General features: G+C 36.9%; 1 protein-coding gene across 8 annotated transcripts in view; it reads right to left on the bottom strand.

Annotated features, from left to right (window-relative positions):
• Positions 1–26,382, bottom strand: part of STXBP5L (syntaxin binding protein 5L) — a 216,253-nt gene that overhangs the window by 128,993 nt on the left and 60,878 nt on the right. For all 8 annotated transcript variants that reach the window (XM_075437392.1, XM_075437397.1, XM_009941563.2 and 5 more), the window contains exons 3-4: positions 8,379–8,460; positions 7,158–7,258 (exon numbers count right to left, since the gene is read on the bottom strand). In XM_075437392.1, coding sequence (XP_075293507.1) covers positions 7,158–7,258; positions 8,379–8,460 — 183 coding nt within the window. The remainder of the gene's footprint in view (positions 1–7,157; positions 7,259–8,378; positions 8,461–26,382) is intronic.

Here is a 26,382-nt window from a genome sequence, read left to right as displayed (position 1 = left end):
TACGAACAGGAAAACCTTAGGGATTATGTAAATTTTCATTTTATTTTAGTGAAATTCCATAATCTCATAAATCTATCAAATCAAAACTACTGATTCTTGGTATCAACAAGCTAATCTATGTGTTGTATTTTTGCCCTTTGTTGATTGTTTAGCTAATGCATGTTGAAGAAAAAAAAACCCAGAATGATTGTGCTAGCCTTCTTTTTATGACCAAGACGTCCATCATTTCAACTAGGTTGCATACCACCTTTCCAGGATGACTTTATGGCTCTTAATGGTCCCACGGGTAAAGCATACTAAGAAATTTTCCATAACATGATGCAAGACCTGAAAAAAGAATGTAATGGTGGGTTTTTGTGGGAATTTTTGTTGTGGATTTTTTGTTTGTTTGTTGTTTTTGGTGTTGTGGTTTTTGTTTGTTTGTTTTGTGGGGTTTTTTTGTTTTTTTTTTTAACAGAGAAGGCAGAGGTGTGTGGTTACTACACGAACATGATTTGGGTCAGTCTCACTGCAGAAACTTTATATCCTGTCTTTTGCCTTTCTGAAGTGACATTTGACAAACTTCGCTCTCCTGCCCTGCAGTACTAAGGCACAGCCCTATAGAACAGAAGTGTTCTTTATGAGCTTCAGGAATCTTTCCAACCTCAGTAACTGCATGCAAACAACATTAATTGGTTACTGAAATCCTTGAGCATCATTCTTTCAAAAGTGACAATGCTGTTGCAAGACCATGCCACACATATTAAATATTAATCTTATATGTTTGAGGTCTTGTGCTGTCTTCACACTTGGCAATACACACTTCACAAGACAAAAAAAAAGATCTGCACAAGGAAGCTTTGTAAAAACTTCAAGATGTGGAAGCAAATGCCATTCAAAAGCATGCCTTCTTTTGCTTTCCTCAGTTTTTTCCATCGTCAACCTAAGAAAGTTTAAATCTTTACCGCAAACTGTCTCTCAGTGTAAAAAGGTAGGCAGGATTGTACAGTGAAATATTGCCTTATATTTGAATTTTGTGGTTCTTTGGAATAGCTAAACGCTGCGCTACACCATGTAATCAGAATCTGTTTTGTGGTATAACATGGCTGTGGAAACGCACTGAGCCTAAAAGCTACTTTCATGCTTGATGACAGGCCTCTGACTAATTTTAAAGTATATAAACAGAGTTTGCAGTTATACAACATTAACTAGGAGGTTTGTTTATGAGCAGGCAAGCTATCACAGGAATTCAGTTCCTTGAACAGCCAACAAGACATAATCTAAGCATAGTAACTCCCAAGTCCTAACACACAAGTAAACAGACACAGGCACTGTTGAGACTGCACAGCCAGTCACCAGTATTAATTCAATATCCTCTTGCTGTCATTTTGATGAGGTAAACTAAAAACACAGGACACAAAATCCTGCAAGGATACAGAAAGGCAGACAGACAAAGATACAGCTGCTCTCAGGAAAGAGTATAGACCAACACAGAAAAGTCACCAGATCCAAAAATATCTGTTTTTCTCTTTGCTTCCAAGTGTTGCAGTCATACTCTCAATCCCCTTGTTCAAATACTGCAAAATCTCAGATGTAAGAGTCAAGTTTCTAATTAACAGTAAGTTACAGCTGAGATCATTGCTCTAAAGGTCACCCACTTAAAAGGCTCCTCTTCCCCTGTGCCAGCTTACACTTAACACTTACACTTAACACTGAAGAAAGTGTTACAGATCAGAGCCCCAAGGCCAGTTATAGAGACTTTGTCACCTAGAGAATCTCCTGTGGAAGGGCACTCACGGTACTGTTATGGCATCGATGCACAGTGCATGCAGATGGATTTGAACAAGAGACAGAACATGTATTCATGTATGCCGAGTATAAGTCAGTGGATAAACACTGTTGTAGCGCTGTTGCTCACTTGTAACATGCCAGTCAGCACTGGTTAAAAGAGGAGGGCTATGCCCCATGTCAGTCAACACAACTGAACTAGCTCAGGTTTAGCATAACAGGAGATGAATCGTGTTCGTACGTGAAACTAGTGCACACAGGCCTAAAGGACCTGGATCTCATGCTGTAATCCTTGCTGGTTTTTCCTAGCCCAGTTGCACTAATCTTCAATAGGAAAACTATGTAAATTGTTGTATATTTAAAGTTATACTTGCTGAAGTCTGCTCTGATTATATTTGAAAACATTAAGGCCTATAATAGTTCTCAGTGGCTCAGCTTAATCCTAATGTTCTTTGCAGCAGACAGAGACAGTGCCTAGTTCCAATAGCGGAGTTATTTATTTGGCCTAAAATGTCTGCTGAAGATTAATCTGGCATCTCCTATGACATCAAAGCAGGAAAAGGAGCGACTAACATAAGGAACATCACCATAACGTTATCCTTGAAAAGTACTGAAGATACTCTTATGGAGTGTTTCCAGAGGTTAAAAAGTTTTACCTGTGCTTCCTATTTGTAAATGGCACAGCAAATCATGTATTATCAACCATTTACTATTGTCAAGCATGCTTTTGAGTAACCGTGTTATCATTAGAGTTCTTGGTATGGGACTGAGCACTGAAACACATTGCTTATATTTATACTTTCTTCAAGGTCCTTAATGCATTGTACCACATTCCAATTATGAAAATAAAAATTTAAGATGATAACATTTTATTTTGATACAAGGCAAAACCATATAATTTGCTAAGTGCTGGGCATTACACTGTAGAACAAAAATATCAGTTTACCATTATGTCTCATTCTTCAGTGTTCCTTCTGCACTTGCTCCGACAAGACACTTGGTAAAGGAGCAGTGAATTATCAGAGACAAGTTAATATTGTTAATGTTGCATCAGCATATCCCAGAATTATTTGAGCAGTGCCACAACATTCGAGGAGACAGCTTATCACCAAGAATATACCATATAAACTCCCTCACAAAAGGCAAATTCGTTTGACAAGAGGTCAGAAGAAGAAAAAAAAAACCTGGAGAGGTTGCAAACTATGACTTAATGACTAGAAAAGTGCATTTTCTTAGTGAAGTATTATTCATAAAAAATTCAGTGTCTTAATACTGAATGCTACATGCTAAGTGATAGATAACCTGAGAGCTGCAAATCTGTTTACAAACAAGATTTATGTTTGTATTTAAGAGTTCTTTGCTTTTTACATCTATGTTGTTACCAACACCTGAAGAAAAGAACAAATAAATTTTTGACTTTTGTGGGAGGGAATATATGTATACACTTGGGGAAACTTGACTCAAGTAGTTGCAGAAACTTATACATAAACACGGCTAAGAGCAGATTTTAGTCCATTATCCTGCAATCTTCAACGTCAAGAAACAGAAGCAAATTGCAAATTATTAAACAGTTCAACAATATGAAGACTGGTGCACTGAGCAACAGCCAAAGAGTTAAGCAGCATTCATCCATCTAACAGAATCTAACAGCTGTATGGCTCACGCATCAAATAGTGTAAGAACTCAGAATAAGCTGATTCCATGTGAACGTGAGTTAATTAAAGTTACACTAGTATGGAATCTGGACTAATACAATGGATTTTCCTCATCAAAAGCAGACAAATTATCAGAATTTTAAGTGCATTATGTTGCATCACTTCATGAAGTAAATCTGCCAATTGTTCAGCAAAAATATCTAAGACAAACAGCATATCAAGGAGACAAATAAACTGTATGAATAAAATTACAATTTTTATAAATCCTCAAGAGACACATGCAAATAAGAAAATCTGAGGCAGCAACATGCTCTGTTTTCATAGGTAAACTGCATCTGAATAATTATGTGTTTGGCTCTGTAAAAAGCTGTCTAAATCTAAAATGAAATTAAATTATAAATGGTGTTCTTGTAAGAACTAGTCTTTGACTGTCTAAACACTTCCCTACACGGCCTTTTTCGATACCTTACTGTTTTCTGACAACAAGTACCAGCATTTTAAAACCTATTTTGTGTCAACAAGCATTTCGCCCCATTTAAGAGACATCAAAACGCGTTCATTCATTTGGTCACAAAACTAAAACAAGAAAAAAGCAAGCTGCTTTCTCTCTTCAGTATGAATCCTGCCTCCCCTTAACCTCCCCTTGAAAGAAGAGAGGAGAGGATGAAAATAAAATTTTTTTCTAACTATTCCAACAGTGAAGAAGACATTAATTTTTGGAAGACAGACCTTTGAATTTCTTGAAGAAAATCAGTTTTCATCTTATTGCTTTATTGGCCTCCCAAATTCACCTCATATCTAATTTGCCATAAATTTCTTTTAGCTAAGGCAACATTTATTTGCTGTTTCTCTGACCGTCACATAACTCATGACTTCTGTGCTCTAACACAAAAAATATATTCAGAAAAAAATGGAAGCTCTCTTTTAGACTTAACTCTGTTAGGCATATAGACAGAGAAATGTTCCAAATTAATGAGAGGGTTAATGACAGTTTTATCTGTAGTTTTTTGCTACTTGCCTAGAGGCTTATGTTGAATTTTACATACTAAATGTGTAATCAAGCTTAGAAAATTGAAAGTTAGATTATTTGAAATTAATTGATGCGTATGTTCAAAGAGAATATAATAAAAATGAAGAGATTTCATTCCAGACCCAAGTGCTTGAATACAAACCCCCCAAAACTTAGGGCAGTGCTAGAGAACCCTGAGTAGGAAAGAACTAGCTACAAGGTTATTTCTTCATACTTATTGAAAACTCTTTTTTAATTTAAAACTGGACTTACTTCTTTGACAATACTATATAGCAGTGTGTTGTGGTTTAACCCAGCAGCCAGCAACTATGCACCAGACAGCTGGTCATTCACTCCTCCTCCACGATGGGATGGGGAGGAGAACCAACAAAAAGTAAAGCTCAAGGGTTGAGATAAAGACAGTTTAATAAGACAACAAAGGAAGGAATAATAATAATAATAATAATAGAATATCCAAAACAAGCGATACCCAATACCATTTTTCTCACCACCCAATGACCAATTGTGCAGCCTGTCCCTAAGCCGCGATTGTGAAACTCACGGATTCCTGCCCCCTGGCCAACCCTCATTTATATACTGAGCATGACATCTATGGTATGGAATATTTCCGTTGGCCCACTTGGGTTAGCTGCCTGGCTATGCTCCCTCCCACCTTCTGTACACCTGCCCAGTAGCCAAGCATGGGAAACTGAAAAAAGGACCTTGATTTCTTAGCAACAACTAAATACATAAGTGTATTATCAACATTCTTCTCCTACTAAATCCAAAACACAGCAGCTACTGGGAAGAAAATTAACTCTACCCCAGCCAAAACCAGGACACAGTGTATCAGCATATGTACTCATAGTCTTCGAAGTGCTAATAAAAATTATTTAAATGGCAGTGATTGTACCAGTTACTTAAAACATGCATGAAAGAACTAATAGTATTTTTTTTTACTCACAACTTACTAGACTTTGATAAAAGGCAGTAGACCTACCTATCAGTTTGTTACAAACAACTACATCCTCAGATCCTTTTTAAACTTCAGTTCAAAAATGTCATTACACAAGATTTGTTTTTATGCAAAGGTTTCTAGTATTCCAAATAACTTGCTTCCAAATATTTTAGCCAATGTTTTAGGCTGTCAGAAGCAAAAGAAAATTTAGGTAAATGTGATGACAAATGTCTTGCTCTTAGCAAAGCCCAAATGTGTATGAGTTTATTTTATCAAGAAAATCTTGTAAAATTCTAACCACACTAGTCTCTCTGTAGAGAAATGACAGGCAGACAGGTGAACAGACATTGCATTATTTTATGTATTGATTCTTTAGGTTGTGTGGAAGGTTGCTGGCTGGGAGAGCTAGATCAAGATGTACTGGAATACAAGATGTACTTTACAATATTTAGATTTATCACTGACAAATTGTGGATAATGTACCTACCTGATGAGAATATCAAGATTCAAATATTTCAACATATGTAAAATGATGACTTACTGTCCAGAAGCAGCTAGCAAATGTATATATAATTTTTCTTTTTCATCTTCCCTCATGCAGTTCCAAATTACTTGATATACTTTTGATATAGGTTATAAACCTTTGGAATTAGGATGTATATTTTCTAAATTATTACTTAGTACTTCCCACAACAAAATTTGCAACTTGGTGACATTTAAGTGCAAACATAATATACATCTGAATAACAATCAACAAAGTCTGTTTCCGTAATAATTTTCAGATTTGCAGCAGCTAAAGCTTTGATGAGCCTGTTTACTTCATAGCTCTGATAAAGTACTGATACCTTTCACCACTGCACAAGCAAATATATAAATATCTAAAAGAAGTTGCTGCACCTCAAGAAACACTGAATGTATGTACTAAGAGAATTACAATATCACTTCAACTTCCACTCAAAACCATACTATGTATTATACTTACGTTTTCAAATTTCGAAAGAATCCATCCCAAAAATGAAGTACAGAATAACTAACCAACTGCTGCATTTATGCACTGAAATTGTTCTTCTGACTACTGACCTAATTCCTTAACAAAAACATGGAAATTTTTAATAGAAGTGTAGCATTCAAGTGCCATAATATCATAGCAGGTTTTACTTGGGTGACTAAATACAGGTTAAAGTGCTCAGCTTGTGTTTGAGTTTGAAAATTACAACCACTCATTTAATCCATCTTCAGTAGGGATTTCTACAATTTGGTATTGATAAAGTAAAATTTAGTAAAACAGTCTCTGATTTCTTTGACTTTTACCATAGTTTCCCAAATTCACAATTTATTTCTGCTAAACTTCCAGTATTTTACAAAAGTCAAACCCTTTTGAGGTAGAGGAAAGAATTATTTCCCTAATACAGCCAGTTGAGTTACTCTGGCTAGTAGTGAACAATAGATCAGCCTAAAGGATCCCAGTGCTTGTGTCTGGTCTTAAGAAAAACAAACACACTACTGTTCACATTGGTTCTTGCAAATAGAAGGTAAAATTAAAAACATTTTGACAAAAAGAAGGCAAAATATTCTAGTTCTAAGAAGGCTGCAGAAAGAGAAAGTGAAGTTTTTGTTCTGTGGAAACAAGTTTCAAACAGTGGCAGAAAAGATTTCAAGGCAAAACTATATCCCCTTTTAGAAAGGCAAATTAATAAACAGATATTAGAAATCCAGAAAGTAAGATTTTCTTTTTCCAACGAGATTTTTTTGCGTCATATAGTCTTACCTTTCTCTGTTAAATTTCAGAGAATGTAGGATAGCTGGTCGTTTCTGCCGGAGATTCCACAAATGAAGTGCATCATCTGCACTTGCACTGACCAAAGCACCCTAGAGCAGACACAAAATACAGCACAACATATAACTTATCTGTAGATTCTGTCTTATTCTTAAGTGATCCTTACTGTTAATGATCTACCCGTAGAAAATTATATGGTTCATGAAAAATGGTTGCTTTCTTCTAGAAAAAAATACATTCTACCATAAAAAGTAGTCAATCCTATGTGTTGGGGGTGTTGGCCACCCTATGAAAAGAAAGAACACCGATTCAAACCTTGGCCTCCCTGTTTTCATCCCTGCCTTCCTCTCAAGTATTCCACTACACTGATTGTTTCCAAAGTTTCAGTCCTCCCTGCTCAGTTTCTGTGGTTCAGTTACTTTCTCCAAACAGGTATAGAAAAAAAAATATTCCCCAGGTTTGAAAAACCACAAAACTAAAACTCTTTCCTTGAGAAACCGTAAGATACCCATGTATAGAAAGACGATTTCAAACTGTCAAAAGTGTTTCCTTATACTATGGGAGAAAATGAATGAAAACTGAACTACAACTAGTTTATAAATTGGCCAAGTTATGAGGTTGTAGAAAAAAAACCAGATTCATATGCTCCAGAAAGTCTTCTTGCCTATTACCATCTCCAGAGATCTTCTGCACAGAGCAAGCTATAATCTATCATTATTTCTTCATGTCATCTAAACTTGATTTTGACAAACCATTTACAAAGACTAAGAATGCTGGTTTGATTGATGACCCCCTGCAGTTGCTTTCCCTTCCTTCAAGTAGTAGCATATCCCCAGCTATCGAGCTTTCAGCCAATAACCATCAGTATCTTTCCATAGAAAGATTCAGCTCATTTATTAATTTTTATTTGAAATAGGACTGTGCAGCATATTTAGTAATTTAATGGACTTTACATCTACCTGCACACATTCTTATACTGACTGCCTTTTGTTCAGTACTTTATACTGATATATATGAAGGTAATACACTCCCCTGTGTGCAGTCCCATAAATAGTCTTCTAAAACGTTGTATGGTGAATGTCCTCTGGATGTATGCCACTTACTTGTTGGCACAATTTGTCGACGTGAAAAGTTATATCACTCAATTACAATACATGAATTGACTTAGTCTACTAAATTTATGCAGAAGAATCTGAGTAAATATGTCCTTACCTCATTGATTAAGAACTGGAGCTGCAGAACTGCAGCACCACTTTCATGTTGGCAGTAGCAATCAACACCAGGCCTGCCCAATCTGTTGCCATCAAAGTCAAGGATTCTAACATTCCTGTTCTCAGCAGAAGTAAAGAGGAAAAAAAACAACAACTACCAATTAAACTCTAATTAACCTTTAATTAACCTCAATTCTTCTTGCTTTCTGTAAAACAAAAGAATTCATGCTGACTTTCCACTGTTCTAATTAAAGTACCACCATCATCAGGCTGAAACACATGCAGCTGTGAGTGATCTCTTCTTGCCTGGGTTTTTTGCCTGTGAAATAAAGTACATGAATTAACACACAAATTCAGTAGGATGCACCTTAAATTTCTTTTTACACATTATTGGTTGGTATAACACATGAATGTATCTGATTTTTGTACTTATCAAGACATTACAAAATCAATAAATTAGGACTATAAAATTAATAAATTATGACTAAGGTCAGTAACACAGTTCTGTAGCAGGCTTTCTTTTTTAAATCTGAGAAAATGCTTTTCAGACTGAGTCATTTCACACTTACATAAAAACTCACAAGTAACTATTGCTCTCTGTCTCATCAACAGAAGTACAATGCAGTGCCATGCAGAGTTACCCAAGTCCAGCTATGAACTACATTCCCTAGCCCAGTCCTCTGAGTGAAACAGCAGTTACACTGCTTCTGGCAACCCAGCTAAATCACTTTGAATCAACATCGACACACTGCTTTGCAGCAGTATCTTGTTGTCCAGATACATCATGACTGCAGCTTTCTATCTGTTCTCTTTGAGTCTTTATCTCTCGTGCTAAATTGCCATCTCCCTAATATAGATTGTGGCCTTTCCCGTTTGAGTCAAAGACTATAACAAAAAACTGCTGTTCCAGAAAAATACCACAGATAAAAAGTAAAACAAAAGAAGAGAGGAATATGAAATATATTATTAATAACCATGCTGTATGAAACCGGTAAAACACCTCCATATGTATTCAAAACATCAAGATTATAATTAGAAACAATATTTTACAACATAAAGCCCTATCTACTTGTTATAGATGATCACATTAGCATATTGTAAAATCCAGAACAAAAATGCCAACTGTCCACCTATACTGCAAGCAAATGTCAGAATCTTTATTTCCCCTTTCGCAGGTGAAGAGACTTGCAGTAAACTATTCTAAAACTGGCCTCAGGCAATTAAAGGCCATAGATTAGCAAATCTGACTGTTAAAACTTTAAAGTATTAAGTAATTAGTTTTCCAATTGTTAAATAAGCAGTTTAATGGAGACCACTCAACTTGAGAGACTTGAGTTCTACTCCTGACTTTGCCAACTGGTGTACTGGATAACCTCAGCGGAAAAAAAAAAAAGTATCTTTTCTTCCCTCTGCCCTCATTTCACAGAATCACAGAATGGTAGGGATTGGAAGGGACCTCTGTGGGTCATCAAGTCCAACCCCCCTGCCGAAGCAGGGTCACCTACAGCAGGCTGCACAGGACCTTGTCCAGGCGGGTCTTGAATATCTCCAGAGAAGGAGACTCCACCACCTCCCTGGGCAGCCTGTTCCAGTGCTCCATCACCCTCAGAGGGAAGAAGTTCTTCCTCATGTTCAGACGGAACTTCCTGTGCCTCAGTTTGTGCCCATTGCCCCTTGTCCTGCTGCTGGGCACCACTGAAAAGAGTTCGGCCCCATCCTCCCTATTTGTAAGCTGGAGATACTGTTTTACAAAAGAATACAGTATCTCCTATGACAGTGATCTCCGTGTACTGGTATGTGCAGATGAAAAGCCGTGTACAAAACATCGTACCCTCATTATAGGACAGCAAGGCAGACAGCAAGGCAGACAAAAAAACTAAGTAACCCTGTTTACCATTTATTCCCAAACTGTAGTTCTGAATATTATCATAACCGATAAAATAATAAAAAAAGTGCATAATTTAAACAATTTAGTTAAAATGGACAATAAAGGTATACAGTAGCCTAGGATACATTTTAAGAGTTGATGGTAATCCTTTGGTCCATTTTGAATGACTGCTCTGCAGCACCCTTTTTTTGAATAGTTTCCCACTACTTGTTGTTAGGTGAGAGGAAGCAAGACTAGCACCAAAACCAAGCAAGCAAGTAACCAACCAACCAACACACCCACAGATGATTTAAAACTGAATGGGAGTTTTCACAGATAGGTGTTTTCCCTTTAACTTGAGCTTTATATTCAGTATAAATACACGGCACTATCTGATGATTGTCCTTAATGAAAATTACACTAGTCTTGCCCTGATTAAGGTGTCACCCTCCAGCATCAGTAGCACGCTAAGTCAGTTTTCTAGGAAACATCCTAACGAAGTACATGATTTCATTCAGCGTATCCCAAACAAACAAAGCGCTCTCCAATAATTCACATTTATTTGCATAAGTGTTCACCCTGAAATACTTCACAAATTACTAAAATAAGAGAGAAATTGTGCTGTCTGCTTCAGTTTGGCCAACTGCCCTGAAGTAAGGACTCCTGCTTAAATAGCAGCATTATCACTGACTGATGGTGGTTTTCAAATATTCTGGGAGATGCGGCGAGGTCCTTCCAGCAGAAGGAGATGAAGGGATATGATGACTTGGCACATGTTCTTGGCACTTTCGCCCATCTTCTGCAAATTCTGTGCTTTGCTGCCAAGCATGGAGGAGTACAACCTTACCTTATCAAATCTTTTCATACAAGTGCACTCTACCACAACATGAAGCAGAAGTAGCTATAGTACAGGCTTTGGACTGAATTTCCTCTTTCACTTTTGCCCTTTTATTAAGTAATGACACTGCTATCAGGGAGAGTGGAATATGTCTGAACATGTTAAAAGAGGGGACTAAGACAGATACATCTGAATATCTCAAAGTAGATATAATAGGTCTCAAGGATAAAAGCCATTCACTGTCTGTCTTATTAGTATGTTTGATCTCCCAGGGGCCTTCACAGATATGCCAGATTATCCTCAATTATACAAAAAAGAAAAAAAGATAAAAACTAAGCTTGGATGTCTGTTGGGACGTAGAGTGAAACAACTAGAATCAGAATTGTGTGCATCAATCAGTGGAAGTGTGACAGTAATAACTGTAACAGAGAAATGTTCTTTCTGAAAACAACGTTTAATCCTGGTTTTAAGATCTGTATGTGTGAAACAGGATATTTTGCTCTGTATTCACTTGTATGCAACAGTTTTTCATAGAGTATTTCAACAAGATGCAGACTTCCATGACAGCATAATACATTGTTAATACACAATACATTGCTTGCCTGTGCAAGCAGTGCCATGGGCAGATGAGGGTGAGCTACAGCTTTCAAGGCTAGCCCCTTCCGTGTGGGAGCTATCTCGGGACGTTTGCACTTTCGGGGCAGGGCTCCAGCAGGCATCTGGGAGAGACACAGATGCTGTTTGAACTTTGAGGTGGCAAGACAGGCGCGGAGCCCTAATAATGTATTATGAAATTACACTCTCGTGTCTTGGGCCATATCATTACAAGTTGAAGAAAATTTCCACTTCCCAATATTCCAGCTGGATTCAGATTTTCCCTCCAAATCCTTTCATGACTTGTATAAAGATCAGTTAGTATATATACAGTATTCTCATGTCATATCCACACTCACTGTATCTTGAATGCCTGGTGTCAGAGCACACGCACATGTGGGTATGTCTTACTGAAAATCAAAGTTGTCAGTGAATTATTAGAATCACAGAATAGAATCCTAGGTTGGAAAAGACCTCTAAGATCATCGAGTCCAACCATCAACCCAACACCAGCATGTCTGCTAAACCATATCCCAAAGTGCCACATCTACACATTTTTTGAACACCTCCAGGGATGGTGACTCTACCACCTCCCCGGGCAGCCTGTTCCAACACCTGACCACTCTTTCAGGAAAGACATTTTTCTTAATATCCAATCTAAACCTCCCCTGACGCAACTTGAGGCCATTTCCTCTCATCCTATCGCTAGTTACTGGGGAGAAGAGACCTACACCTGCCTCACTACAACCTCCTTTCAGGTAGTTGTAGAGGGTCATAAGGTCTCCCCTCACCCTCCTCTTCTCCAGACTAAACAACCCCAGTTACCTCAGCTGCTCCTTATAAGAATTGTTCTCCAGACCCTTCACCAGCTTCATTGCCCTTCTCTGGACATGCTCCAGCACCTCATTGTCCTTCTTGTAGTGAGGGGCCCAAAACTGAACACAGTACTTGAGGTGCGGCCTCACCAGTGCTGAGTACAGGGGGATGATCACCTCCCTGCACCTGCTGGCCACCCTATTCCTGATACAAGCCAGGATGTCATTGGCCTTCTTGGCCACCTAGGCACACTGCTGGCTCATGTTCAGCTGGCTGGCAACCAACATCCCAAGCTCCTTTTCTGCCGCACAGCTTTCCAGCCACTCTTCCCCAAGCCTTTAGTGTTGCATGGAGTTGTTGTGACACAAGTGCAGGACCTGGCGCTTGGCCTTGTTGAACATACGAGAGGTTATCAATGAGCAAAGCATCTCATAAGCATGGTCTATGACGGAACTTTCCGCAGCATCACACAACTTTCTTATTCCATGACTCATTTTTAATATATGATACATACAGAACTGATGTCTCTCTTCTCAGAGGTTAGTACTAATGGAATCCAAAGACTTGAAAGTCTTGTGTGTTCACTGAGAACCAAAGAGCAGATATTTTAGAACTGATTCTGGAGCTGAGACCAGTGTTACCTGCAGCAGGTATTTAACTTCTTAGGACCAGAAAGTTCAGAGGTAAGGCATGTTATTCTTCATTAAGATGGGTGATTCTTTATTAGTGTCAGATTAAATATTTTTGCAATAACAGACTGCAATCTGATTCATTCCTCCTTGCAAGGCAGAGGAACTGAAGACATGGTACATAAAGGACCTCCCGTCAAGGCACGCCAAGCAGCTAACAAATATCCCCTGTGAAGTGAAAACTGTTAACTTAGATGTGGCACTTTTTTCAAAACCAAAACTCTTCCATAGAAGAAAATGACACCAAGCTATGTAAATAAGCAACTTTTTTTGACTACTTAACTAACTTCTTCCATGACTAAAGGCAATCTATGTACAGAAAGGAATACTACAGTATGAAGTTATGATTATTAAGCAGAAACCATGGTCTTGCATCCACCTTTTTATTAAATGACTCACATAGAAATGGGCAACCCCCACTTACAGCCTCTCCTTTAAAATATTTGGGAATTGTTGGGTGCTGCAGAAGTAGCACTGCTGCTTGAAGCAGTCTTGTCATCTGATCTGCACTGAATGGTACATGTTTGAGTAGGAATATGCAGCTCCCTAAGAGCAGATGCTTGTGGGCTGGTGTTACTCCATTATATAAACCAACTGCAAAATTGATTTAGCATGTAATTTGAATATAGGACAGCTTTTTCTTGCAGAAGACCTATTCCACTGAGTTGAGTGATTTATCAGTTAGAAAAACACCAATGTATTTAACTGAATAATTATGTAACAGAATGGTCAAAGGATTCAACCACACAACTAACCAACTAAACCAACCAGAAGGTTAGTCAGTTGTATCTGTGTCACAGGACAGATATTGTCAAAAGATAACAATTATGAAAACATCACCTTTATCACCTAGATTTGCAGTTTTGAACATGGCTACTTTCAGTTCCTGGAATATGTAGTTTTACAGTTCCTTCATGGAATTTGTGTAAGTCTTGCATACATTAATTTTCTGTCTACTAAGGAAAGTGGATATTCTGGTACAAATAAATGCCACAGTCCCAGGTTTTCTACTTCAAATGAGATTCAAACAGAGGTTTTTTTCCTCTTTTCATGAGATATTCTACTTTCATGTATACATTTCAAACAGCAGAGAATCCATGATTTCTAAGTATATTGCTCAATATTTATTTATCATCACTACTAAGAATGTCACGCTACATGTAGACTTCATACATTTAGCTTCAGTTTCAAGTCTTTGGATCTCATTGTGCCTTTCTGTGCTAAATTAAATAACTTTCTATTAGCAAAAATGTCCTGCTTTGAAACTGTGGCCAAGCTGTATTTTATATGTCTTCTGCATAAATAAAAACAAAAAACCCTAAGCTCCTTTATCCTCATATCACACAGCAGTTTTGTTAGCTCTTGAATACTCTTTATGTTTTTTTCTACATATTTTAACATTTGTTCTCAACTTTTTTCAAGTATCAAAAACAGAGCCACACATCATCTTAGGAATGGTTTCTTTAATACAATTTAAAAACATATACAGCATTTTAGACTGCCTTAAATTCAATATAGTTGTTTAATACGTGTGTGTGACACCTCTTAATTACCTTAGCAAATCAGGAAATCATATTGTTTATGGTTTTTGAGACACTGCTTTGTAAAAAATCAGTGCTCCCCTACTAAGTTTCATTCTGTTAACTACAGATAGTTGAGCTCACCAAATTCCTTAAAAAGGACATGCAAACTAATCCTAGCTTTATGGCCTTCTATTTGCTGTAGATTCACTAGATGCTGCTTCATTAAACAATAACTCTTATTGTTTTTTGTTTTAAACATAGAAGGATTCAGTTTTACAATAAGCTTCATTATGTCTTGAGTTCATTCAGCTATTTAAATAAAGAGCTCTTATTTTTTCCCCCTCTTGCGAAAAGGTGAAATACTGCTGCACTCGACTGCTTTCTTAAGATACTAGACGTCATGTGTTTTATAGACACCGACAAACATTTTTGGCACCAATAAGTGTGAGCTTTTGGCCTACAATGAGCTTTGTCTTGTTCATGTTTCTTGACATAGATTTCTCTATTCATGCATACAAATTATGTAAGAGTCAATCTCAGGAACAATTAAATATCCACTATGATATACAGGTTAAAGCACTTACAGATAGCTTGTATTTAATGGCAAGTCTATATATATATAGACTACAGTTGGACAGCTGAATGAATGCTATGAAAAATATGACCCTTTATTCAAGTAAAATGCAAATTCACATCAACGCTACTCACAATTTTTTGATTCCTATGAATTTAGAAGCTATTTTGTTTCCCAAAATATCTACAGATACCACAAGCATTACCAACACTTATAGGGCTATTTATTTTCACCTCTTTGTGAGACTGCCTTCCAAGATCATTGTCATTTTGGGCATCATCTGTTGCAGAAGCAGAATACAAATACAATCATCATATGATTGAACTCAATCAACCCTAAACCTTAAATAGCAAATTGTGAAAAGCAGATACTCAGAGGTAATGACTCTAGCAGTGTTTCACAAATAACATGTAGGTGAATAATTTCATATTCCATTTGTGGCATAGCCATAATTTTCAATTTCCATTTGTGTATGTATATACAAATATATAAATTAATGGAAACCACCCAGCTCTAAATTCACCTCCAGAAAAGCTGCTATTTAGTTGCTAGTCTGTAAAAGTCCACACCTTGCCAGGCAGCCACCCTAAAAGCTCGAAATTTTGAGGTTGTACTTCTTGCAGTAGTAACAAAAAACATCAAGTGTTGGCTTCCTCTTTTTTTTTTTTCCAGGTAGTCCTAAATCTCAGCAAGCTCACTGACACATACAGATAAAACCAAGAAAGGCAACAATGAGTGAAAACTGAAATCCACAGAAGTGAGTGAAGAGTGTATTTATTATATATTCATGGGGGCTGTTGTTTCAGAGAAATTTACAAATGCGGACACAAGCTTAGTCAAAGACAGGACAAATACAGGAACAGAAAGAGGAGCATATCCCTAAAGCTTGTTTACAAACACATCTGGTAAAAAGCTACAGAGAGAATAAACTGGGAGAGAATAATACTCTTGCCCTAACGTACACCAGAGGTTATGGAAAACTAAACTGAGCCACAAATGAGAGGGCTCTGTATTTTGGAACATCCTATAAGCCAGAAAGTCACTTTAACATAACCAAGAGCCTGCACAACAACATATAGAGATATAGATAAAAAAATTGATAACACAACTGCATTTTATTCAGTTTACTGCCTTTTAAGAGGACGATGCAAATTATACCATTAGCTAGCCATCTGTATGCACTGGGCACAGATGGTAGTCTAAGATACTCTCTCTCACAAAGGAAATCATACAGGTAGCTGCAACTCTGCCATTTTTAATTTATTTTTTCTCAGTCTTCAGATGTTAATATTTAACACAGCATTTGCTCCATATATACCTGTACATCCAGAACACATATAACATATGCAGGTTACCACATGTGCAGTTACTGATAACAAATGCAACCATCTACAATGATTTTATACTAAAACCTACTGCATTTAAAAATTAAGCATGAATGTTGTGTTAATATTTGTGTTATCCCTGCTTGTACACTCTAGCACCAAATTTGTTAGGAACAGGTTTAGAGGTTTTAGGAAATTTTATTTGTGCTCTTCACGCAAAAAAATGGAAGACTATCTATATAAACTCTACATAAGATCAAAACTTCAGATTTCTCGTATTTTCCTACAGCAGAAATTTTTTTAAGTGGTCACCGAATTTTTAGCAATTTGTAACAGTGATCATGAGGTGCTAATTTTCTTCATAGCTGCCAGTTATGAAGAACAACTGGTGACAACAGAAGACAGAATGAAAAGTGATCACATAATAAGTCTTTTTAGAAAAAGTCAAATGACCTGTCAAACTAAATGTATCTAAAAACAAAAAGACATTTTCCAAAACATTAATTCCTCCTGTAGTTGCTATGGAAAATTTATGTAACTAAAATAATACATTAAATCTTCATCCATGTCATGCCAGAGCTTGAGAATTCACATTATACTTCCTCATTTAAACAGAGACAGCAATTAGCCATTACCGGAAATCTTTAAAACAAGACTGCATGTTTTCCCAGATGCTACATCCAGCACCAGTTACTGGACTAGGAATAAGGTGATGAAGGTCCTATGGTCAATTCTGTAGTCTATAGGACCTGAGAACAGATGATTAAATTATGTTCCCTTCTTATCTGAAAGTCACTATTTTGGTTAGTACAGATACAGAGAGGAAAAACTTCTTTGTTCAGCGGTGTTAAAATAATTAGCTGTTGCCCTGATTAATTCTGGCTAATTCTTCATGCCATGTACTTCACAGCAATGAGTCCCACACAGCTAAAGTTCTGTGTTTCATGAGAAATTACAGAGTTTTAAGATGAGTTCTGCTGTGCACACTGCTGTCTTACTCCCAGTTTGGTCAAAGCAGAAGCAATCAGGAGTACATATAGGACTGCTTAACACGGGCCATTTTGTGCTCAGTCCTGCAATGAGCGTGTCCTGGATTCTACTCTTATCAGGTGTTAAGATCCCCCAGACCTACTTTGCTTAGGCTTATCAACAAACCAACATAGAACTGAAACACAGTATGAAAAATTTCTACTGAAAAGGCGAGATAAATCCATACTTCTCTGAAAAATTAAGAGCATCTTACCAAGGCACTCAATAGGAAGTCCTTTAAGCACATAATAAATGCTTCCTATAATCATCCTGTTTTCTTTCGAAGTTAAATTCACAATTACATACAGAGCCTAATAAATCAACTTGCTAAAACAAACAAACAAAAAAATCCCAGAATTAATTTTAAGAAATTTAGTCCCTGAAAATCTCCAGACCACTAGCTATCAAGACAGTTAATTGGTTATGAAAGTGAGCTGATTGTCTGATAACAGATTGTTGGTAGAGCTTGTATTCCCATTTATGTATTTACCTGAAGAACTCAGCTTTATTAATCAAATTAAACCATCATTCTGTTAAGTTTTCTGATTATATGGGAATAAGCAGCAAAGTATACTGTACAAATATAACCTTGAGGCATTGAAGTAAAAGTGGACTATTTCACGATCCATAGTGATGATACATTTTCAGTCTTATTCCGCAATATGTCAGAAAATTTCCATGTGAAACATCACAGATTACTTTTGTTTAACTGAGAGATCGAAGTATAATTCTGTATATCCTTAGAGAGATATATTATGCAAGGGCACTTCAGTCAGAAGAAATTGCACTAATACATAGGTACTAATGCACCGAGAAAGACAGTACCTGATCTTGACTCAGGCTTTGTGAGTGGTACGTGGTTTAGAGGTTCCTTCACTTGATTGTACAAACATTTCTGTTGTTTGAAGGAACGTGCTCTATAACATCAATGTGACTTTCATTCAGACATTTAATTATTTATCCAACTACAAGATCATATAGATGTTGAGGTCATATATCACATTCTTTTTAGGCAGTGCAGTGCCGCCTAAAATATTACATAGTTTCATTACTCAACAGGAAACTGCTCACAGCTTGTTAGTCAGCTTACGAGCAGCTCAGCAAATTCATCAGCTGCATCAGTTCTATTATCATCTGTTTAGTACTGGATGATTCCAGGAGGTCTCTGGTATAACACAAGAAATAGTTCACATTTAAAGACTTATTAAAAGGAGGTTAAATTTGTTAAATTTGGCAGTAATCTCATTCCTGCCCCAGAAAAACAGACAAATGACATTTCTATAAATTTCAGTTAAGCTATATTAATACTCAGCACTTTTGCACATCAACTTACTTTTTTGACACTTACTAAAGATGTCAATCTAGAATTCCATTTGTTAAGCAAAAATAGACGTGTAAAACACACAAGAACTCACATCTTATCAATAGATGTCAAAACCTGCAATGAAGCCACTCAAGTTTGAATAAACACAATTTGAAAAAAATCATAATTTAAGAAAATTTAATTTAGAGTTTGACAAAATCTCATGGATCTGTTTTTTTCTTAGGTTTGGTTCAATATAAATGATACTGTAAAAGGACCTATGTCAAAAAGCACTCCAAATATCAGACAGTCATCCTTGAATGGTTTTGCCTTCTATTATCATAAAACTAAAGTTTTATTAAGAAAAGTTTTCAGCAACACATTACACAGAAGAGACATTACTCTAGTGCAAGATATAGGTTAAATGTTAGCTACATTTCATCACTCATAATCCTTCTGAGTCACATAATTATTCTATCAGGTTTTGAAATAAAGTACACTATGGACCACAGTTAATTAGCCTTTCCATTCAAATTACATTAAATAGATAAACAGCAGCTGGTTAAACTGTATTTCAGCAAGCCCTTTTGATGTAAATAAGTATGAACTATGATTTTGCCACTTTAAACAGACACTTACAGAATATGTTATACAAACTACGTTCATGTTTGACGCCAGCTGTATTAAGCATTTATTTGCATTAAAATTTATATTCACACTAGTTAACATGGGTTAAAACATGAGTAAAGGTTTGAAAGCAGAGTTGGTGAATACTGAACAATTTCCAAACAGTATTAGCATTTTAAGAAGAGAATGATTACTTCTGGAAATAAAACAGGCTGCAGCAGAAATCTCTCAGGATCCCAGTTATTCCATGCCAATTACTGAAAGTCTGCATGTTTCAGTGAAGCAGGACACTGTTTCAGAACTTACCATACTAACACAGTATAAGTTTCAGAATAACCCTATTCCTGATCTTGTTGGACAAAAATTAAAAGGGGTCAACTCTACCTTTACACTTCTTTGGCAATCCAAATTGAAAAGTCCGAGAGCTCTGCCTCCCTCCAAGGGATTATTCTGTACAGAATTTGAGAGAACTGAAACACTGCCATGGCTGAACCATAGCGCTCACGCTAAGGCTCTGCCAGGCAACTGACAGCAAGATGGTACTAGTGGAGGTGGTGGCTTCCAATCACCCAAATCCCTCTCTACAGGATGGAGAGAGCCAGCAGTGACTGCTAAGGCTGGAAGACTATCAGTCCAGCCCTGTTTTACCATTGCTGTAATCTTTGGCAAGATCTACAAGTTTTGTTATATACTTCAGGAAGTAGATCTGCAGTAACAGCTCTAGACCTAGTGTAGCACAATATGAAACACCTCCGTGGCCCTGGTATCCTCTACTCTAGACAATGAGAAAAATACCTTAAGCCCATCTAATTCATGTTTCTGCAGTATGATGTGAGGGAGGAAGCCTGCAGGGAAACAAACCGGAAGCAAGACATGCTGTAGACCATCCATACTGCCTACTGGAGAAGTCCCCATGTTAATTTCAATTATTAAGCTAGGTTTCATCTAGGGAGAGACAGCTTTTACAGTCTAAGCAGGATCTTAAGAGCAATCTATCACACATGTAGCATAAGCAAAAGAGAAGAGAAACCTGCAGTGAAACAAGGAGCAATCCAGCTTGACAATGTACACACTCATTAATTGTGTGAGCTTCTCCTCACATTGATTTTCAGAAGTTGGAGGTACTACTTGCACAGCCATACTGAAGTTTTAGTATATAAACTGTAGATAGGATTAGTAAGGGTGACCACTGACTAGTGAAAGCCTTTGATTATCACTAACGCAAAAGTGAAAACAGAAATCTTCTTTGGGATGTGAAACATGGAGATGTACCATTAGCTCTTATGTTGTTAAACTCTAACAAACATTTCTGAACATTCAGTAACATAAAAGCTATATCTATTTCATTCCATCCCACAAACAATAATCACAAAAATTGCATTTCTTTAATTCTATATTGTCTGCAAGACTTGAAAATCAGATTAAAATACAAAGAGCACTTCTGCACAGACACTGTTTCTGTACCTCTACATTCCTGGCTTGCTTTTTTATTAATGCAAATTTACTAATTTATTGGAAAAAAAATTGTTTTATTTTTCCTAGCACTGTTTTTTCAAATTCCGCATAACAACTAGCATCTAGATTCATTTTAAGGTAGATAAAAGGATATAAATACAAAAGGTTGATATGGAGCAAAGTCTAGGGGAAGTGAGATATCTCCATTTCACTTCAATGCACATAAGCATCACATTGCTTAGGATATCTGTCTAGGAGAACATTGAGGTGGTTCTGCACTTGGAAACTGGACTGCCCACTTTCAGTTGTCATTCTCTGCCCTGTGGCTTAACTTACCCAAACAAGCAGGTGATTTCCAGTACTTCAAGCTCAAGAGTCTATCAACTTTCAAAAGGAACATATATTTATTAGAGAAGCCTTTGTGGGACAGGGCTACAATATATTTGCTAAATCAGCTCAAAAAAATCAGACTGGAAAAGACAAGCGCACGAACACAGACACAACCACACTGGGATAGAGAAATGTCTTTAAAAGAGTGGGAGGGAAATATGAAGATAGCAAGGAAAGAAGGACATAGGTGATCAATGCTTAAAGAGGTCACTCCCACCAGAAAGTCACTGACTAAGCAAAGGACAATCAAAAGTTTGTAATGCAAAAAGTATTTAAAAATTTAGGAATTCCAGTGGAACAAAAAGTTTACTTTCTGACATACTCCAGACAAAAAAGGGTGGAAAAAAAAAAAAAAAGAAAAACCCTAAACAAAAATAAAACTCGGTTCTCTTCAACACAGACTTCTCATGTTGTGATTTTTACACTTCGGAAGGACTTGGAATCTTCAAAGAGTAGATAAACAGATTCAGAATTTAAGTTTGCACAAGGAAATGCCAGCATCTGTATAGATAAAGCAGGAGCTGTACAAGAAGGTCTTCTGAGAATACTGATGTATTAGAACAAGCATTGACAAGATGTACTCACAGCTACTGACAATGCTTGGAGGCTTTCTTCTCCAAGTTTGCTGATGGATCTCTTAAAGATAAGATACACTCACATCCTAATAAGTGGATAAAGTTACATAGTTTACATATTTTACATTATAACACTGATTTGTAGCACGAAAAAGTCAACTGATTAGTAAGTAAATGGAAAGAAATGCCTCTGAAAAGAATAATGTCAAACTGACCATGTCTTTACTGGGTCTCCCTGCTCCTCTCTGCCAAAGACAGGTATCAGAACTTGAAACTGATAGGCGTCTATAGCAGCTACTTTCCTGCAATTTAAACTATGATTATGTAGAATATGTACATTCAATATCTATACTCATTTTTCCACAATAACATGAAAACCTCGCAAAAACTCCTCTGTTGTTGTACCCCACAGTGAAGCATTCTTTTCTAGATTTGAATTTGCCAATGAGTTCAACTCTACACACATAAGAGAGGTTAATTCCTAAAACAGACTGTTGCTATCCAGTTCAGTGTCCCATTTTTCTTGTGGCTTGATTTCAATTTTATTTTTTTTAAAACAATCAGTTGTTGAGAAGGAGCCCTAGCTCTAGCCTACAAACAAACATGTCTCATGCCAATCCTGTCAAGAAAAAGAGAACCGTAAATTCACCACACCAAAGCTTTTCCTGGGACTAAGATCTGCATTTCTCCGACTACAAAGAGTTAGACGGCATTGGTTGCTCAACACGATGTCTATGATCCCATAACAAATCATTTTTTTTTTTTTTTTTAAATTAAGGCATGCACACCGAAGCAGATTTTAAATCCAATTCACAAAGACATTTATATTTCCCACAGCCTATTCTAATCTTCAGCATTCATATTCATTGCACACTAATCATCTGACAGACTTATTATTAATGGTACTGTAAAATGATAGTGATAGTACCAAAATTAAGGAGTCTCTCTGACAGCAAAAAAAAGTATATATTCAACAATATTTACTGAATAGCAATTAAGGTCTCTGAATGGTTTATGTACCTAATAACTCAAATATATACTATAGATTTCATACAATTCATTTTGCAAATACATAGAATGTTGGAGTCTCAAAATACAAAGTTGAGCGTACTGTAGACAATAGAAAATGTTGTCTACCAGCTCTAGGACAATAAGTTTTTGTACTGGCAATCCACAGCACGTTTGAATCTAGGGTTACATGTCAAGCTATTAATTTCCTTTATTATGTCATGACAGTAAACACTTGTAATTTTCTTTCATTTCTTCCGAGGGTACACACAATCTACCTGTTGGCTCCAACTACTACAGTGATTTTGTTTCATCTGGGAAGTACATGCATTTCTTCTGTTCATCAAATATACATATTTCACATTATTTCTCTGCTATATTTGGTTGTTAATGAGTAGGATACAGAAATGAAAATGTGATAAGAAATTAATTTACAATGCTACATTTCATATTTCCTCTGTTCTGGCTGTTCTGCCCCACTACTGCCATAGCTGTAGAATCATAGGATACTTCGGGTTGGAAGGGATCTTTAGATGTCATGAAGCCCAAGCCCCCTGCAGTGAGCAGGGACATCTTCAACCAGACCAGGTTGCTCAGAGCCCTGTCCAACCTGGCCTTGAATGTTTCCAAGGATGAGGCCTCCACAACCTCTCTGGGCAACCTGTGTCAGTGTTTCATCACCCTCATCATAAAAAATTTCTTCCTTATATCCAGTCTAAATCTACCCTCCCTTATTTTAAAGCCATTGCTCCTTGTCCTGTCACAACAGGCCTTGCTAAAAAGAGTCTACAGTGGCTGAAAGAGGAAAACAGCTTTTGATACTTAGAGATTTAGGGGAAAGGCTTTTGTTATTATTCCTTGTGGTTTTGGGAATGGATTGTTTTTAAGTAATACAGGTAATACCCTAAATTTCTGTCAACTTCAAGATATTTATGCTTGTGGATGTCCAATGCATTATGCATCCTACTTTACCTAACAGAGTCCAGGCAAATGACACCAGCTTTAATGCACTCTACTGCAATGTTTTTAAAACCCTGTTTCCTGTAACAGACATCATCTTTGGATACAAAATACTCAGACACTTGCCATATTTGTCCCACAATTATATTCCCAGCAATACTGTTCCTCTAGCACAATGCAGGTGGCACAGTTGGACCCTGGTTTCACTGTTCTGCAGCCTGTTGAAGAGACGAAATTCTTCAAATGAGGGAAACAGTGAAGAGCAAAGCTACTGTAATTGTTTATTAGCAAAGGCCTGGTAGAAATACAGGTTGAAAAGCATAACTCATGGCAGTTCCTCTTTTATTTTAAGCTTTGAGTCAAATACCAGAAATTCCAAGCTCTGCACCAAGGTGCTCTGCATGCCCAAGTGTCCTGCTTTAATTTAGGTATGTTCTGACATTTTTTTTGCAATACATTTTGAAACTGCAACCAGATTCATACTTAATTTGCCGAGATTCTCTCACTTCTTCTAGTGCTGAATTTACCATTCTGTGATTCTGTGATATCATGTTATTACAAAAGGTATGAGCAGTCAACTATTGATTGTCTAACCAAAGCTCTTACTGTAACATCGTTTCATCATCAGCTCTCTTCTGTTTCCAGCTCCGATTTTACAAATCATACTAAAACTGCTGGATTAGCATTCAAACAAACTGTAAGAAGCAAAAACCCCACTAGAGAAAGTACCAAAAATTACTCTGTCTGATATTTTAAATTTTTAGAACTAAAATTCTCTGATAGTTGATGGACAAAAAGCACATTTTCTTGGTTGTTGGAGCATGAAAATTTCTCATCTGACTTCTTGTATTACTTCAGTGAATGCAATACTGTTTGTTTAGCAGAAGTCTGTCTTCCAGAATGGCAATAAAGTTTCAGATTTCAAGAAATGAAGGCCCCATGACTTTCCTTGGTAATTAATTTCAAAGACTAACTACACATACTGCTAAAAATATTAAGTCAATTTGTCAGACTTTAATTTCAAGCCACTAATAAATTTCTCCGTTAGCTTATAAAACTTTTTCAGTAGCCATTTTATTCCTGTGAAATGACATGTACAAAGCAGAAAAACCATCATTCCGTCTTCTTTTTAATAAACGAAATCTGACTGAGATCCTCAATTCTCTCATTATAACATACTTCTTCCTGTCAAATCATTTTTGTAGCTCTCCTGTAATTTCTATAGTTGTCTTTCACACTCACAAAAAGACAAGGCAAGCAAAAGAGAGAAAACTGTGAAAGCTTCCCTAACAAGCACTGCCTTTTGTTTACATAGCCCTTATCTAGATTTCACAGACTGGTAATTTATATCTCCACTACAAGAAATACCTCAACCCCCAGTGCAAAATTAAACTAGTAATGTAGTGGTCAACTGTTAAACTTCAGGACCACTAACATACACTCCTGTTCATAAGGCAATTAACTAATTCTCTAAATTCCCTTACATTAAGGTACAGAATCATAAATGGAGAGGTATCTCATGTATTCAATTCTTAAGAAAATTAAGCATGCATTCTGCTTCTTCATGGGAAATAGATTTATTAATTTTATCTTTATCTAAATTACCAACTGCTTCATGAGAAAACAGCCTTGTCTCTGAAGATGAAGTAATCTACTGGCCTTTTTCTGCAGCCACTTAAATGAGAGATCTCCCAATACCGTCATCATTAAGTCCAAGGGCAATGAGTACACCCCAGATCAGAAAAACTAAATACAGACTCTTTCCCTTTGCACCTTCTTTGCAGGTAAAGATTTGACTGAAATGTGATGTGGTATGGCAGGTATGAAGTCTTCAGTATGTAAACCAGAGCTGCTGCTACTCACAAAAGTACTGGAGCTTCTGGCCTAGCTTGGGCTGCCACCTATAATCAGACTTGTGTGCTTCCTTACCAGGAAGGCTGCCAGAAGAGTAATGGTCTGTAGCTGGTTGTTATAATCAAAGTCTCTACTATTGTGCAGCAGGGTGACAGAGACTGCCAGACAGATTTTTAGCACACTTTGGGCACATTACTGTCTAAGTAACAGATATCTCAACATTAATTATTTTGCTGTCTTTTCCTCCTCTCCCCTGCCCTGGCTTCTGAAAGAACATGTGACTTCAAAGACAGGTAGACCTTTCTAAATTAGAGACTACTCTCATGCACTCTGTGGCTCAAAATAGCAGTTATCTCAGCTGTCAGACTTCTATTATATTCAAAACTGGACTTCTACCTAGAGAAGAATCCCAGTATCATCCCCAGACTGAAGGTAATGAAAAAACATTTACCCAGTCCTATAGCACGTTCTTAGACTATGTTCTTTCGCTATAGAATTACTCTATTAGCTACAGATTTCAACTAAATTGTTTGATGGAACCTTTCAAGGTATTGTATTCAGCCTATAAAGACTTGGCT

This window comes from Opisthocomus hoazin, chromosome 1 (assembly GCF_030867145.1).
Source record: "Opisthocomus hoazin isolate bOpiHoa1 chromosome 1, bOpiHoa1.hap1, whole genome shotgun sequence".
NCBI lineage: Eukaryota > Metazoa > Chordata > Aves > Opisthocomiformes > Opisthocomidae > Opisthocomus > Opisthocomus hoazin.
This window is presented reverse-complemented; position numbering and strand designations above follow the sequence as displayed.